This window comes from Desmodus rotundus, chromosome 1 (genome assembly GCF_022682495.2).
Source record: "Desmodus rotundus isolate HL8 chromosome 1, HLdesRot8A.1, whole genome shotgun sequence".
Classification (NCBI taxonomy): Eukaryota; Metazoa; Chordata; class Mammalia; order Chiroptera; family Phyllostomidae; genus Desmodus; species Desmodus rotundus.
The window spans coordinates 182,060,955-182,078,971 of record NC_071387.1 but is presented as its reverse complement, the minus strand read 5'-3'; the positions used below and the strand labels follow the sequence as shown (position 1 = coordinate 182,078,971).

The 18,017-nt window shown below is 51.5% G+C and overlaps 1 protein-coding gene across 2 annotated transcripts in view; it reads right to left on the bottom strand.

Moving 5' to 3' along the window:
* Positions 1-6,098, bottom strand: part of TENT4A (terminal nucleotidyltransferase 4A) — a 42,845-nt gene extending 36,747 nt beyond the window's left edge. The window contains exon 1 of one of the 2 annotated variants that reach the window (XM_053913796.2): positions 4,741-6,098. In XM_053913796.2, the coding sequence (XP_053769771.1) occupies positions 4,741-5,462 (722 nt within the window). In that variant the 5' untranslated portion in view covers positions 5,463-6,098. The remainder of the gene's footprint in view (positions 1-4,740) is intronic. The other variant, XM_053913794.2, reaches the window with a different exon arrangement.
* Positions 6,099-18,017: the final 11,919 nt, after the last annotated feature.

Genomic DNA, 18,017 nt, shown 5'->3' with positions numbered 1-18,017 from the left:
TTCTCCCCCTCTGACTTCTAGGGCCTAAGCATTAAGAAAGCAGAAATACTCAAAGCCCCCATTTTTCCCCAAGGATGCTCCCAGCCTGTTTGAAATTCCAATCCTCCTGTTCCAGAGCATCTATCCTGCCCTCACCCTCCTCTTTCTCCTCATCAGCAGCCCCTTCCCGAGTGTCAGCTACCCTAACTTCACCCAGTCTCCTTATTGGTGAACAGGCATAACATTCCTCAATTTTGTCGCACCCCGCCTCCCAGATGACTCGGGCACTCGATTTTCAATTTCACTTTGCAGAGGGACTGGCGGTAGTACAATGGGCAGGAATGAGTGATGCTATTTTTAGGGAGGAGTGTTTGAGCTCATTTCATAAATGGTAAGTGCAAAGTGTGATTGTTCCTGCTTCCCTCTACACCCTTACACTTTCAGGGCCTTAGATATCAAACACTCAGAAAACAAGGCCTGTGTGCCGCCACCACCTTTCGAGGCAGATTTCACAGTAACTCCTCCCTGCACCCGTGATGCTTGTGGGACAAGACTGGAGGTAGAGAAAGGAAACTAGACTGATGGCTGTGGGCTGAGGCAGGCCCTGCTGGGCTCTCCCTCACCTGTGCCCTCCCCCTTGGTCCCCCTCTGGATGTGCTGGGAGAGGTCACACTAGCTCTACTTTAGGTAGTGCCAAGTCAGGCTGGAGTCACACAGAGAGGAGGGATCCCGGCTGCTCCTCCAGGCCCTGACTCCCTCAAGAGAAGAGAGGAAAGAGAACACACATGGAATTAGAAAGAACCCATGTCTGGGACCCTGAGTGTATGGCTGACTATGTCCTATGAATGGCATCTATTGGTTTCTCACAAACTTCACACAACAGAATTTCTTTTGGAGAAATAAAAGGTGTCAAAAATTAAACCCTGTCAGAACATGCAGAGCATACTACTTATGACTGCTGTACACTGCAAGCACGCCTGAGAGGACAACCTTCTAAAGGTCAAGTCCCCAACTGAAGCTTGGCCAGAGCCCAGGACTGAAGGGGTCTGCCAAGGGGCTTATGCCCTTCCTGGGGCTTTGCAGGGTAGCAGTAAGGGTATGACAAAGTACCTGAGGTCAACACTCCCACCCTCCCTGGTCTAGGACTTTTCTTTATCTTTAAACTGATGAGGTGCAAAGTAACAGAGCACTGCTGGGTCAGAAGGGGAGGGGTAAGGAGGTGAGGGCATGTGAAAGTGGCAGCAACCAGAGGCCAGGACGCACAGGCCCGCAAGCCTATCCACACACCTGCCCACCTCTCTCCGTCAGAAGCCCAGGTAGAAAGCACATCTCACACTGTTCCCAAAAGTGTGACAGTTCAACCAAAAGATGAAATAAGAATCAGAGCCAATGGCAGCTCCAGAACAAGCACTTCACCTTTACTACTCTGAAGGTTCTTGCGCCAATCCCTATCCTCTTACCTACTTTTTCTTTATCTCACTCAAGGACGAAAGCAGAACGGCAAGCCCACAAAGCCAGGTCACCAGGCAAGATTTCCAACAGCAGAAACCTCCTCTCCAGAAAAGAACATTAAGTGCAGGTTCCTACATGGATCACCAGGCAAAGGCCCAATTGAGTTCAGTTGATGCTACTCAAACTCCCACCACACTGAGCTGCTACTTTTCCTCTCTTGAGGACTGCAGACACTATCTTTCCAGAAATGTCTGTCCTAGGACAATACAGTAAGTCTGAGCAGCCTCTCACCAAGAAGGTGCTTTCCTACTGGCCAGGCAAGGGGCTCTCTTAGCTCTTTCCCTTCATAAGGCCCAAGTAAAGAGTTTTGGTGGCTTCCCCATCACTCTGAGTAAGGTGGCAGCCACAGGCAAGTTCCAGACAGAGCTATTTCTTGATATTAAAAGGTTAGTTCCCTTAAGCCCACATTAATGTGGAGGACCCACACTAATTATGATCAATCACCTTCCTCCTTTAATCACAGGCACAGCTCAACCACTACTCTGCTTTACTATTCCTCCTCCCTGTCCCCTCTAAAACGGCAGTCTGATAGAAGGATGGGGAGGAGCAAACCAAGCAGAGGGCACCCTGCCCTTCCACGCACATGGCAGGCAATCCTAGCAGGCTCTCCTCTAGGCAGAGATTGCAGGAAGTAGCTACAACGAGGTCAGTACTGGGGGCATGTACCACGCCCCACCCCGCCAGGCAAAAGGGTAGCCAGCAAAAGAGAAAAAAACATTAACATGACCATTACTGCATAAGTCCCTATTAGATGGGTTTAAAGGAACAGAACTCCCGGCTGCTTCAGGGCCCACTTTTAGCTCTATACTACATGGCCTCTGAGCTGAGATCTAACAGAAAGGCAGAGGATGGCAGGGTGGGATGCTAGCAGAGAGCAGGAGCAGACCAGGGCAGGGTCCAGAGCAGCAGTGCTGAGGGTTTCAGGATTTAGTCTTTAACCAAAGGGCAATTGGTGCCATCATAGGGTTCCAAGGAAGTGGGACCTGATCAAACCTGCTAGCAGATCAAACCTGCTTGCATTGGCAGTGCTGGGGAAGGCCCAGAGGGCCAAGACTGCATGCAAGACGACCACCTGGGGCTACCTGAACAATTTCCATTAGAGGTTAACAGTCCGCATAAGGATGAGGAAGATGAGATACAGAGAGATTAAACAGGGGAGCAATGAAAAACTGGACACAAGAGAGAGAATAATGGGCATGCGATCTGCATACTGGCCAGACAGTGCTCATGTGCGTTAGGCAGGGGCACTCTTAAGAGGAGGGCCAGGTTTTGGGACCAGGATCGTAAGACTGTGTCTCTCATGCCAATCCCTGCCCCAGTTTCTGGCAAAGCACCTGGCATGCAGTAGGCTCATTCATTAAGAAAAGCAACAGCAAGGTAGGTACTGAGGCTTACCAGATAGAAACCTACAGAAAGGAAAGGGCATCCAGAGCCCCAGTGATTTGCACAAGGGCATGATGCTACCACTGCTAGAAGCTCAAAAATGGAAGAAGTGGGACTCTCAGCTGTCTGGGCCCAAAAATGCTCTACAGTGAAGACCACGTATCTTTCTATTTCCTAGTACGAAGACATAGAGCCAATCCCAATTATAGACAGGCTTGGAAACCTGAAAGTCCCCCAAAGAACTCTTAGGTATAATGTCATACATCAAGGAACATCTCCCACCACCTGTTCTCTACAAGAGTGAGGAAGAGGAGACTGGGCTCCTACTTGGGTCTGAAGTGCACGCTCACACTACAGGGAATTAAGAAAGCAATGCTTCTCAACCAAATCAGGTGAAACAAGTTGCAGAACATGTAGTTTTAGAGTGTATCACCCAGGCTTTAAGGTAGGATCACTCGCTTTTCCGACATATTTCCCAAGAGAATAAACAGACCCATAAAAGGAGAGTTCCTTTAAAAAGTAACCCCAATACCTAAAACAGTGAAATAGTAGGGCTCTAATGTTTGTGACAATCCTAACACCCTGGGAAATCCTTAGGTACCTTTTAAAAGAGCACACAATTGTGCAAGGAAAGTTTATGATGTAAGTCTTAAAACACAGAAAACCTATGTACAAGTATTTTATTTCTAGATGCTGAGAAAAGCACAGAAAGACATAGAGGGACTGGGTAAGTACCGTGTTTTTTGGACTATGAGACGCACTTCCCCCCACATCTGGGGGGGAAATGGGGGGTGTCTCTTATAGTTCGAAAGTAGCTTACCTGGCTTTGGGGGAGAGGAGGTGGAGCGGGGTCACAGGAAGCAGGAGCAGGACCACATTTTTTGCTTCAAATTTTTTTTTTCCTATTCTCCTGCTCTAAAACCTAGGTGCGTCTTATGGTCTGGTGCATCATATAGTCCCCAAAATCCGGTAATATTTGCACCTGAGTAGCTTCACCTGGGACGGCTCCACCCAACCACACACGTTTTTACTGGTCGTGGTCATCTGTAATTGCACTAAATTGAACTTCTAAGTCCCTCTAGTCTGGTATGGAAACATTTAAAAGAAAGATGGCATCTTCCAAAGAACAAGAATGTACAACAAACGTTTTTATCTTATTTGAACACTTCTTAAAAAAAACAAAAAACTGCAGTTGATGCTTTTTATGTTAATTTCGGCACAAAATTAAATCGTAACATACAAGCTCCCTCCCAAAAGTGTCATTTCTAAATCCAGTTAGTTAAATTGTATCACTACCAAAAAAAAAGTCATCTTTTAAAAAAATCTTTGCCTAAGAGAAAAATGTTAACAATATTTACCTTCAACTTGATTCAAGTTCCTGGCAATACTAAATCATGCGCAACTTATATAAAACGCAACACCTTTCTTCCCCTTACATTGACAAAGGGTCCCTAGCGTGTCTTGGGGGGGAGGAAAAGGACGTAAGTATCCGATCCCCCTTTCCAATCTCAAGACGCAAATAAGGCAAACATCTGCACAAGTCGGGGTTTTTTAAGAAATAAATAATAAAGATTTATTCAAAAATCTTAGGATTTACAAATATGGTAACACAACTAGGCAATACCAAGTGTCTGACAATTAATATTTTTAAAAATAAATAAAAACTTTATAGCAAAGAACCTTAGCCTCCAACTTACATCTCTAAAATAAAACGGAAGCCCGGAAGGGGATGTGCGAGCGTCCTCAGCACCCACCGAAGGGTCGCGCACCCTCCAAGCCGGGGTCCCCACCTCCCCGCCCCCTCCGGTACCAAGCCTCTCCTTCCCCCCGCCCCATGTCCCCGCGCGGCCGCCCGCACGCACTCACCCCTGGATGCCTGGGCTGTACGCCCGGCTCTTCCACGGAGTGCCGGGCCGTGGCGCCTGGGATCCCGGGCCGCCCCCTCCGCTCAGCGCGGCCGCGCGGCTGCCTGACAGCAGGTAGTTGAGGCCGTACGTGCTGGCCTTGTTCTCACGTTTCCGGCGGCCAGGGTGGAACTGGTGCTGCGACGGTGAGCCGGCGGGCGCGGGGCCGCGCGGCCCGGAGTGCCCGTTGGCCGCGCCGGGAGTGCTGGGCGAGCCGTCGGCGAAGTGGAAGAAGGCACCGCCGCGGCCGCCGCCCGCTCGTCCTAGCGAGGCGCTGCTTGAGGACGACGAGGAGCAGCCAGGGCTCTCGGTGCCCGACTCGGCGTTGGACGAAGACGAGGACGACGACGACAGCGACGGCGACTTGTGGAGGCGCCGAGCACCCTCTGCCGCGGGCCCAAGCGCGGTGAGCAGCGCTGGGGGCAGCGCGGCAGGGCCAGGTGCGGGTGGCGGGGACGATGCGGCGGGCAGCACTGGCCCGGCCAGGCCGCCGCCGCCGCCGCCGCCCAGCCCGGCAGCCCCCGCCGCGGCCGCCGTGTCCAGCGCGGGCGAGTTGAGACAGAAGTAGGACGCGAAGCCCGAGCCGCCGCGGCCCACGCCCTGCGAGGTCTCCCAGATCTGCATCCACAGGGCATTGGCCGGCCCCTTCTGCTCCGGCTGAATCCAGGCCACGCGCGGATCCATCCACGCGCCGCCCCGCGGGCCCGCGCGCCCGCCCGCCCCGCCGCGGCCCCGCCCCCGCCGCGCCCCGAGCCGGGCCGCGCCGTGCACGGACCGACGGACGGGCTGAGGGTGGACAGACGGGCGGGCAGACGGGCCTGCCCTGCGGTTACGGCCGGCTCGCGGTGGCGGTTCGCGGAGCTCCGGAGCGGTGCAGATCGGCCCGAGCAGGCCGCGGGTTGGCTCGGGCCTGACGGGCTCCTTCAGGCGGTGCGGGGCGGGCGCGGGGGCCGCGGCGGCGGCGTTCCACAAGGGCCGCGGGGAGAGGCCATGGGAGAGGGGCGGGCAGCCGGGCCGAGGGGGCGGGCCCAGGCGCCGCGCGGCCCGGGACCAGAGGGAGGGCCGCCGCCGTGCGCCGGGTCTTCAGTCACGCTCGCGCCGCTGGTTCCGTGCTCCTGCAGCGGCGGCAGCGGTGGCGGTGAAAAGACACCCTCGGCGGCAACAGCGAGCAGAAGGAGGGGGCGCCGCCGCCTCCGCTCCAATGAGGGGCGGAGAGGAAGCGGGGCGGGGGCGGGGCGGGCGCCGGGGGAGCACGGCCTCCCTGGCGAGGCCGGCACGTCAGTGCGCACGCGCGAGCAATTTCAAACCCTCACTAGACACCGCCGCCTTGGTTACCGCGCCTGCGCGCTAGTTTCTCCTCGGTGCGGGTGGGGAAAGCAGTGCGTCGGAAGGATACGCGACTGGGAGGAGCAGGAAAGCAGGCGGCAGTGGTGCTGTGGGCCCTTCTAGCCTAGTTTTAGCTGCGGTGAGAAAGTATCAGGGAGTACAGTGCGCTGCCCTTGGCCCGGCTGCATCCGTGGGCCCTATCTGCGTCAGCTGTGCTCAGTGCGAGATTGGAAGACTGGCGCGCTGTGATTTGCTAGGCCATGCTGCGCACGCGCAGAAGCCAGAGGCTGCTACCCCTGGGTGGAAGTTTCCACGCAGTCGGGTGGGGGACCTCGGACGGATCTCGGGGCCGTTCCCTCCGCTAGTCCGCCTTACGTAAGGGCCCGGCCAGCTTGAACGCGCTGCGCCCGCTGCTCCGGGGAAAAGACGAAAATGCCCCAAGTACCCTCCCGTCTCATCATCAGGGTTCCGTGTGTAGCCGGTCACGCTACAGCCACTCGTGTCCGCGCCCATCCACGTGCTCGCCAGCGTCTTTCCAGAGGAGACGGTCCTACACGCTACGGTCTGAGTGACACTGCGCAAGAGCAGAACCCGGGGGTGGCCTGACAGTACCCTTTTCTTGGGGTCACTCTACTGGTTTTGTTTGTTTGTTTCCTATTTTTAAAATGGTTTTGTGTGCATTAAGCGAAATTCAGACTTCCAACTCGGCTCACTGGTGCGGTTTCCAGAGCTAAACTTGGCAGTGGTGCCCATCAGAGAACAGCTGGTATACATTGGTGTGAGGCCTCGTGGCTTCGATTATTCAAGCGGGCACAGTGTTGGCAGGACTTTAACTAGAGAATCACCTAGCTGTCTGCTGTTTGAGATCCCGGTGTCCAGAGGATGCTGTCAGAGCCTGGTTTGACGATGATATTATTTGGAATGCAAGGCTAACCACATATTCTGTGAAGTCCAAAGCAAACGCCAGAGTTCATATAAACCTGGACGTGCCATGAAAGCCCAGAGCTTATGAAGGAACACCGCCATCCCCACCCGACTCCTGAACCACACAGGGACCCCGCCCTTTCTGGCTTGAGCCCAATGAATGCACTCCCTGGCAACCAACTTCAAGAAACCAGAGCCAGTTCCCTAAAACTGTTTGCCTTGCTCCACAGCGCCGCAGCATGGGGCACCATTGCGTTTAAACATAACCCAAGCAAGGTCTTTTTAACAGCGTTATATTTTAAATGCTCTCTTCCCAGTCTCTCCCCTGCCTCTGCCATGCGAGTACATATGCTACGTGCTTGACACTTCAAACATGGTACCAACATGAAAGATCGTGTGTTGCATACTATGGCTTTTCAGCAAATGGTGTTTATATTTAAAAAATGAATGTTTTGGTTTATATGTTTTTCAGTACTTGTATATTGTACATGTAGAAATTATGACAAGGATTAGACTGTGTGCATTAAATAAACTATAGAAACTCACACAAAGTTCAGTCATTATTCTAAAACTCTGCTTCCATTGACTCAGGTGCAAATCCTAGCAGTCATACCAGACTCCCCTCTCTCCATAACCAACACGTCCTCTTGGCTCCACCTGCAAGAAACAGCCAAAAACCAACAGCTATCCATCCCCTTCATTCCCCAACCTACACCCTCTTCAAGCCACCACTATTTCTAGCCAATTTTAAAACAGTGCCTCCTAGCTAATTTCTCACATTCCATCCTTGCCCATTTTTGGCATTTTCTCAAAACAGCAGCTTGAGCAATACTTTTTTTTAAAAAGTGTTACTCTAAAAATTCAGATTATTTCACTCTTGTGCTCAAAACTCTCCAGTGGCTGGCTTTCTTACTCAGCCTTACTATGACCTGCAAGTCCCTATGTTGTCTGATCCTCCCTCTTCCATGCACCTCCTTTCCTAGCTCTTTCCCTAACCCAGGCTACACCAGCCACAACACAGCTGATACACTCCCTCCCCAGAGTCCCTCCCCAGAGTCTTTGCACTTACTGTCCCATGCTTGGGATACTCCTCCCCCAGACATCCACATGTCCCTCGCCCCCACCACTTCCACATCTCAGGTCTTGGTGATGACTTCCAAGTGACTGTATTTAAACTACAAACCTAAGTCTCAACACTCTCTACTTCCCTTCCTTGCTATATTTTTCCATTAGCATTTATCTCCATTAATTTCCTGGGGCCCTATGACAATATACCTCAAGTTGGGTGGCTTAAAACAACAGAAATTCACAGTTCTAGGGCCTAAAAGTCTGAAACCAAGTTATTGGCAAGGCCACACTATCTTTAAGGGCTGCACAGGAGAATATGTTCCTGTTTTCTCTGGCTTCTAGTGTTGAGGCAATCCTTGGCATTCCTTGGCTTACAGGTTCATCACTCTAATTTCCAGTCTCTGCCTCCATCAGTGCATGGAATTCTCCCTGTGCCTGCATCTTCTCCTCCTGTTACAAGGACACCAGTCATATTGGATTAGGGATCCCTAATGGCCTCACCTTAACTCGACTACATCTGCAAAGACCCTATTTCTAAATGAGGTTACATTCTGCCCTGACTGGTGTGGCTCAGTGGATTGAGTGCCAGCCTTCAAACCAAAGAGTCACTGGTTTGATTCTGTCAGGGCACGTGCCTGGGTTGTGGGCCAGGTCAGGTCCCAGGAGGGGGCGGGTGAGAGGCAACCACACATTGATATTTCTCTTCCTGTCTTCCTCCCTCCCTTCCCCTCTGTCTCAAAATAAATTTTTTAAAAATCTTTAAAAATAAATAAATGAGGTTACATTCATTCTATTGGTACCCAAGTTTAGTACTTAAACATATCTTTTTGGGAAACACAATTCAACCCCTTTACACCATCTAATAGAAATTTTATTTATTTATTTTATCATCTGTATCACCTCACTCCATTAGAATGTAAGCTCCAAAGAGAAGAATTTTTATTTGTCCTTCTCCTTGCTGTGGGTCAGCCCGAGGACGGCGTCCTCAGTGAACACTGGTAGAGTGACGAAGGGTCTACTGACTGATCCAATGAGAATGGAAGCAGGCACTTGCCTTGCCAGCTTCCAGTCTGCTATATGGGTTGTCATTGTTGACATCTTTTCAACATTTTAAGCTTTTGTGCCTATGGTGTCACGTTCCATCTTTGCTGTTTGCCTGTAGCTGATCTCAGTTTGATTCATGATCCACCAGTCAAGTTCTTGTAATTAGATCTGGCATTTTGTTATTTGTATATTTGGTCATAAATCTTTTTATGTAGATTAGAAGCGATGTACTTCTTAACGTACATCAAGAAGTACTACTGAGAGTAAAATGTAGTCCTTGAGACTCTAGGCAGGGGAGGCCTTTCTCATTGCTTACCTAGTTTCACAGATAAGCTCAGTGTAGGGTAAGTATAGGGCAGTCTGGCTTCCTCACCTAGGTGTCTGGGTAACTAAGGGGAGCAGTGTTCTCATAGCCTTGAATGGGCCTAATAACAAGTGTTCTCATAGCCTTGAGACTGGGCCCGATAAACTGTTCCCATAACATGAAGTAGGCTCGGATGTGCAGAACTACACTATGTTATATAATTTTCTGGCCGGAAGCTGGCTTTGTTTGCCTCTAGTACGTTAAGCAGGTAGGGATTCCCTGCTGGGTGCCACGACATGTGCCACACTGGGGAGCAAGGGCCACAACCTGTGCCATGCAGAGACATGCGGGGGTGGGGGGGTGTCACACGGCTTGCAGCATGCATGGCTCGCCCAGCCGTGAATAAAGGCATGTCAGACATCCCAATGGCTCTGTGAATATTCTTCCATCTGCCCAAATACCATGAACCTGTCAGGCCTCGAACGGTTGCAACACACCCAGCATTCTCCATTTGGGACCAAAACCTACTCCTCTCTCTCCTGATATTAGAGGAGCGGTAATAGTAGAGATTACATTATGGTTTTAATGGTTTGTTCTCACAAACAAATGGTTTCCAAAGTGTGGCCTGCCATGGACTGCCTGTACCAGAATTAGATACACTGGTTAGTTAAAATGCAGGTATCTGGGGCTCCCCTGACTTACAGGCCAACATACAACTCCATCCCACACCCAGTTTTCAGAACTCAGACTCATGGACCCACCCAATGAGGGAAGCTAGCAAATGTAGCAAATGTAGCTGAGTTGAGAGTTCAGACAGAAAGGAAATGGGTCTGACTAACACAGCACTGACTTTGCCCCAAAATGTTTTGGAGGTAAAATCATCAGGGCCCTATAATTGATTCCATGTGGAGGAAGGGGAGACTCCTGAGAGCGTCCAGCTTTCCACCAAGGAGCTTAGAGCAGGACACCCTGAATGGTCAACATGAAAGCCACTGCCTTAGCAAAGAACAGGGTAGGTATACTTTAAAAGCACCACAGAACACTTAGAATTTACTGCCTGTTTTACTGTGTGACCTGCACACCATTTATAGGAGAAATGCTTCCATATATATATTTGAGAAGCTTACTCTGCCTTAGCAGATGGAATTGTGGAGGACATGGTTGAAGGTCGGGATCTGATTTACGTAGATATCATGGTATCATATAAATGAATATAAACCTATGATGTAAAAAGACATTGTGAAACAGGAAAGTTCTCATTCTTCAATTTTCATTCTTATCTAGTAAAGACCCCTTCACTTCATTATTTCTCCTTGCACCCTGATGTTAACCTTTACAACAAGAAGCGCTTGCTCTTTACACACCAGCTCCTCAGTTGGCACTGCCATCCCAGACACTGCCTGCAGCTGGAGACATCCCTGGGCTGCTGTACCCCCCTCCCACTGAGGTCCTTAGCAGGCATTCTTGCCAGAGCCCAAGGTGTTAAGTAAGCTATGAGCAGATCTAGGTAAACAAACCCTGACTGTCTGTCTCATGGAGTTTGCTAAAATTGCCCTCTGTTTCAGGATTTGAATCAGGACACATAGCCCATTCTCAAACTCAAATCTGTTTCTTTGGTTAAGAACAGAGACTGCAGAGCCAGTTTACTTTGCAATCACTCCGCCATTTCCTGACTGTGAGGCCTTGGACAAGTTGATTCACCTCCAAGGCCTCAGTTTTCTTCTCTGCAGACTGGGGATAATAGTTCTAACTCAAGCTCAGCACTGAGTGAAGACATGAGGGGCTTATGGGAGTGACCAGCACACACTACTAGTCCAACATGTGTGTTTCTGATGTTGTTTTTCTGAGGTTCTTAACAAACCTAAAATTCTCTTTGTAAATTTTGTCTCCTCCTTATCTCCTCCTCTAATTAGGGGGAGACACAGCAAGGGCACCACTCCCTACCTGCTGCTCTTGGTCAGGCTCCAGCTCCCGTGTTGATGGAATTGGATATCTTACTGCTCCCCAGGTCTAACGAGCTGATTAATTTTTCTATTTCTCTAACTATTCCCTACTCTCAGCTGAACCTCCTGGGAGTGTTGTGTTCTGTTGAGTACACCAGAACATGGAGAGGAGGCTGGAGGCATCTTTAGTTCTTATCTTGCTAAACCATGACTCAAGTCATAAGCTTCTATAGCTGACATCTGACAACCAGAGACAAGAGCACACTGCAGACCCACAGACATGTATGTCTTTCATCACACGCCAGGACTACAGGTGAAAACCTGGAGGATTCTGAGCCCATCAGACAAGGTGGAATTTACATTCTCGAACAGACCACTAGTGCACTATGTGAAAGGTACAGTAACTGGGCAGCGGAAGAAGGGAGGCAGGAAGCCAGTTTGGGCCCAGGGCCATTCCACGGCAGAGACACAGGCACTGGTATGAGGGAAGGAAGAGGGTGAGGGTTGAAGGGACTGTGAGGCAGGTTCAGCATGGAATTTGAAAGTAGAATCATCAGGATGAAATGAGGAGTGAGGCAAAGGGAAAAAAAGGGGAGCGTCCCTGGTTGATGACCTGAGAGACAGAAGGAGGTCTTCCATTCCCCAGGTTGGAATGTTCTGAGTGAGGGGAGCAGAAAATAGTCCCTTCTGGAAACATTAGGTTTGAGACATCCCTTCAAACCCTGGAAAGATACCAAGGAGGCACTTGGATGCACAAGTCCTGTGGGAGGAAGACCAGTTGGTCTGGAAAGGCATGTCTGAAAGTGAACACTTTCCTGCAGGTAAGTAAGCAGCAGTTCCGAATGGGCTCACCCAGTAGGTGGGGGAGGCTTGTAGTGGGAAGGATGGCCGACCACATGGCCTGGCAGGCATCTTGGCCCGAAACAAGCTGGCCGTGGCTCTGACAGAAGCCATCTGCTGGGGGCCTCACCACTGTTTTCCATCTATAAGGGGGACCCCCTTATGAATGGAAAAACAGGGGGATCTTCGCAGTGGGGAGGACTGGACGGAGGAGCCAGCACGTTTCCCGCAACCCAGGCCAGGGACGCGCACACCGTCCCTACGGGTCCCAGCTCCGTGGAGGCAGAGAATGGCTACCTGCAGGGTGCAGGCGTCCTGCGGGGGTAAAGGGACGGTATGGGCACTCTCTAGGCCAGAGGGGGAGCCTGGGCCATGAGAGACCCACGGGAAAGCCAGAGCCCTGGCAGAAGAGGTTCCTGTGGCCTCCTCAGGCTCCTACCATGGGGCCTGGTCCTACTCGCCCAGGCCCAGGTTAACCTCAGGTGAATGCCTTTTGCAGACGCCAAGGGCAGGAGGCCACCAATTCCTTCACGGAGATGGGGACTGGAGCTCTGGGGGGACCGAGGTTGAAGCGGTCATGCTCCCTTCTTGGGGGGTTTAGCAGAGACTTTAGGGAGTTCAAGCCACTAGGTCAATGTTCGCCGAATCGCGGCAGGGTGGGGGAGTTTCCGCCAAAGCAAGAATCTTTGCTGCCTGGACAGAGCACAGGCCTGACTCCCCATGAGAGAACCCGTCTGTGGGTGTCAGTCCCACCCACCTATGCCCGCTCCACCTGGCGCGGAACAGTGGCCGGCACCCCATCCGGGCCCAGGTCCCTAGTTCTTCCCTGGGCACTCTGCCCTTTGCGGGAGTGGGAGACCTGCTGGGAAGTGTGGTCCACGGGACAACTCGTGGTCTTCTGGGTGGCAGGACAAGCGTCCAGCTGCACGGACAAAACCGCAGGGACCCCGTAAACCTGGCAAAATATCTAAAGGATTGAGTAAGTTGCCCAAACGAAGGATTCTGGTGGGGGGACCTGCGCTGCGCCTGCCCGGCCCTGCATCTTGGCCCAAAACTGGCCAGCAGTGCCTATGACAAAAGCCATCTCCTGGGGGCATCCCCCCTGCTCTTCCATCTGTAAGGGGGGTCCGAATTACAAATGGAAGAACAGCGGATCTTCGCAGTGGGGAGGACAGGACGGAGGAGTCTGTGGGTTTCCCACAACTTAGGCCACTACTCCCACCCCGGCCTCAGGGGTCGCAGCCCCAAGGAGGCAGAGGGACGCTTATCTCGTGATGCAGGTGTCCTTTGGGGGTCCAGGGACGGCGTGGGCACGCTCCAGGCGAGAGAGGGCACCTGGGCCCCGAGAGAGCCCCTGGGAAAGCTGGAGGTCTGGCAGCAGGGGCTCCTATTGCCTCCCCAGGCTCCTGCCACGGGGCCTGGTCCTGCTCGCCCGGGCCCAGGTTAACCTCAGGTGAATGCCTTTTGCGGACACCAAGGACAGGCGGCCGCCGATTCCTTCATGGAGAAGGGGGTTCCAGCTCTGGGGGATGGAGTTCGAAGCGGTCACACTCCCTTCTTGGGTGGTTTAGCACAGACTTTAGAGAGTTGAAGCTGCCTGGTCCAAGTCTGCAGCCTCGGGGCAGGGTCCGGGTGTTTCAGCCAAAGCCAGACTCTCAGCCACCCAGGTGGAGCGCAGGCCTGACTCCCCACGGGAGAACCGTCTGTGGGCGTGTGTCTCGCCCGCCGAACCCGCTCCACCTGGCATGGACCGTGGCCGGCACTCCGTCCCAGACCCAGGTCCCTGGTTCTTGCCTGGGCACTCTGCCTTGCCCTGGGTGAGAGGCCTGCTGGGAAGCGTGGTCCCCAGGAAATGCAGCTCCTCCAGAGGGCAGGGAATGCGGCCAGTTCCATGTACTTGGTCCCAGGATCCCTGTAAACCCGGCAGAATATCACAAGGGTGGGGCACGTTGCCCCCAGGGAGGCTTCTGATGGGAGTGCCACCCTGCTCCTGTTTGGCCCCACATCTCCGCCCCAAGAGAGCTAGCTGTGGCTCTGACGGGTGCCATCTCCTGGGGTCTCCCCCCTGTCTTTCCATTCATAATGGGGGACCCCCTTATGGATGGAAAGACAGGGGGATCTTCACAGTGGGGAGGCCTCGAATGGAAGAGCCCGTGCGTTTCCCGCAAGTTAGGCGAGTCACGTGCACCCAGGCCCCCGGGGTCCAAGCTCCGTGGAAGCCCAGGACCGCTTCCTGAGGTCTACAGGCATCCTGGGGGCATCAAGGTATGGCATGGGCACTCTCTACGTGAGGGAGGGCGCCAGGGCCCCAAGAGAGCACCCCAGGACAGCCCGAGCCCTGGCCACAGAGCCTCCGGTTGCCTCCCTGGACTCCTACCTTGGGGCCTGATCCAGCTCGCCTGTGCCCAGGCTCACTGCAGGTGAATGCCTTTTGCAGACACCAAGGGCAGGAGGCCGCCGATTTCTGCTCGGAGAAGGGGATTCGATCTCTGGGGGGGCCCGTGATCCAAGCGGTTACACTCCCTTCTTGGGTGGTTTAGCACAGACTTTAGGGAGTTCGAGATGCTCGGTCGAAGTTTGCTGCCTCTGAGCAGGGTTGGGGAGTTTCGGCCAAAGCAATATTGTTAGCCGCCTAGGCGGAGCACAGTCCTGACTCCCCATGGGAGAACCCGCGGTGGGCATGGGTCCCGCCCGGCCTACCCAGCTCCCCTTGGTGAGGAATAGTGGCCATCACCCCTTCGTGTTGCCAGGTCCCTGGTTCTTACCTGGGCACTCTTCCTTTTTGGTGGGGTTGCAACCAGAGCAGAGGAATAGGGGTGCTTGGGGCCGGGACCAGGACCAGGAAGCTTGTCATTTGTGAATTAGGTGCATGGCGATTTAAACCTGTTTAAATTTCTGAGTAGATTTAAGATGTGTGTTGTCATTTTTCAAGGCCCTATTCAATAAAATATTGGGTAATTACTGCATTCGGGAAGCTGGCTCAAATCCACCGAGGCCTAAAAATAGTTAGTTTACAGACCTGTAGGTTCTTTTCTCATGACAGCAAAGCCTACAAAATCCTGGGAGGAGAAGGACCCCTTTAGAGGTGCCGACAGAGGCTGAACAGAGAGACTCGCTGACAGAGACCTTTCCAGTGAATTCTCTGAAGCCGGAAAAACAGATGGAGGTAATGTCTGAGCTGTCGCTAGTCCACATATTCTCCACATGGAGAATCAGTTGTTTCCACATATTCTCCACAAATAGAAAAAAGTGCTCATCATAATGTTGCCTTCCCTTGGAATCCCAAACCATGAAGGGACAATGATTGGAGGAGGTCCCCATCTTGAAGGGCAGCCTCAGCAGAAACAAGATGGCAAGTGGGAAAAACACAGGGCGTCACCCCTGAAAATGCATGTGTGATTGAAGGAGTCCATTGCTAAGTTTCAATTTAGTAAATAATGCTACAGTGCTTCCTAACATATCTCACTAGTTGTGAAAAGAGAGTGGCTTTCACCATGAGCAAGGAAATAATGACAAGTAGCGCGGTTTAAGAAAAAAATACAGGAGAGGAGGTTTTCAATTGCTGTTCTCTGTTCATTTACTTTCTTAAAGGGGAGGAGTGTTTAATTTCAGCCATCAAGGGCCTTAGACAATATGGTCTCCAGGGAGTTTGAGGGCGTAGCTCCTGATCTGGACTCTGGTTGACAACTACATTTTAAGAGTTTGTCATCCAAAGGGGGTGGGCTAGGTGGACAGATCCCCCTGCACGTGGGGGCTGAAGAAGGTCTGCTTCTGCCTGGGGGCTTTCCAGGCTACATTCACCTGTCCTCCCAGATGCTTTGGAAGAGGATGATACCTGACAGTGGTGATGGAAGGAGTCTCAGGTCACCTGGATGGAAGCTGGACACCTATCTCTGCCCGCCCCCAGCAGCAAAAGGCAAATCCTTCAGAGTGGGCGCTAAACATTCTGGGTAAAGAAAAGTCTGTGTGCCTGACAACGTGCACAATGGATGGGCCATCACTTAGGGAAGTGAAGTGTGTGTTTTCCACCAATCGTTCTGAAGTCAAAGAATCTCTAAGGGATAGAAGGAGTAGAGAAGACGCACCATTGACACACACTGTTATTTGCACTGTGCTAATATCCTGTTGTTCATTTTGGGTGTCTGGTCACTGTAGGTTTACACATTTATGTTCCTGCCGAAGTGGCCCTCTACTGGGGTCAGAGAGAGTGCCAGCCCTGTCCACTCTTGTATGACAGAGCTCAGCAAAGGCCTGGCTGAGAGCTGTGTCCTATACACAGTGTCAGCTGAATAAAAGAACTGGCATTCAAGATCTTCCCAGCCCGACCTCAATCTCCAGACTACCCTTACTTCCACATGTTCATTGTTTGCTGAAGCCCGAGGCCTCAGATCTGTTTCGAGCCACTGGCTTTCCTGTCTCTGACCTTTGGTTCAGAATTCACCAATTTTCTGGAAGGTTTTCTCAGTATGGTCTTTGTCTCTCCCAATGTAGCCCAAACCTTCCAGACCCAGATCCCATGAAAATCTTTGTAAAGCTTTCTTGGCCACATTAATCTAAAGTGATAGGATTAAGAGGTAGTGTTAATATATGCAAAAACTGAAACTCTACCTCTATATAGGAAGGCAAGGAAAGAGCAAAGAAAGAAGTTGGCCACTCCAGTCTGGGAACTAATGGACTTTATTAAGGGAAACTTACATGCAAGGCACATCTTGGATAGCTGCAACGTGAAATAGTTTCCAACGCCATTTGGCAGTTACCAGAGAATTATGTAGGGGAAAGGGACAGTCATGGATTCTAGAACCTGAATGCTACCAGGGGCAGAAATTACTTTACATTCCTGTCTAGGTCAGGGCAACAGTCTAGTCTAGGAACAGCAGGGGGCAGTGCAGGGGTGCTGATTTATGTCAGAATGAACATCAATTCTGATCAGACAGTCTCTAAGGTGATGTTGCGGAAAACAACCTTCATTTTGCCTGGGTCTAGCTCCCAAGACAGACAGTGGTCATGTCATGGGACAGCCCTTCTTCCACAGGTACAGATTGAGTCAGTGCAAAAATTATCATATTGATTTTGAAAATGAACGCTGGGCTGCTCTCATTGTCTGGAATTAGGTAACTCTTGCTCTGCTTAAAATTTCACTCATTAACTCGGTGTTCCAACTGGACTGTAGGCTGTAGCATAGCAGGAGTCTTACCCTTCTGAGACCTTCACTGGCCCCTGCCCTCTGCCTGCAGGCAGGAGGCGCTCCATACCAGTGGGTGCCCCTGCTTCTCTGATCCTTTGTCATTCACCAGGCAGGGCAGGTGAGGGTGGTCCTGGGACTGCAACAGGCAACCCCAGAATCAAAGGGGAATAAACGTGCCTAATAACAATTGGTACAAATCTTTTAAAAGAACTATAGAAGTCCCAAACTAACGCGAGACAGACACTGTTCACCTCCAAATGCTCTGGACAGCAAAAGGAAGAGTCTGGGGCAGACACACATTTGAAGCTCTAATACTTAAAGAATAACTACTCCATTCCAAGGGTGCCAGGCTCTGAACCAGCCACCTCAGGTGATCTCAACTTCAGGAACTAGAGAGAGAGCAAGAGAGAAAGAGGTTTTTCACACTGGTTTGAAAATGTAAGTACTTATTAAGTAAAAATTAAATGATTGAAATGAGTCACTTTATTATATTAGTCATGTAGTATTTATGAATTTAATATAATTACTGACATCTTGGTGCCAAAACTTACAAAGAAAATGTCACTTATAGTAAAAGAAGGTATTCATTTTGTCTTCATCTTTGG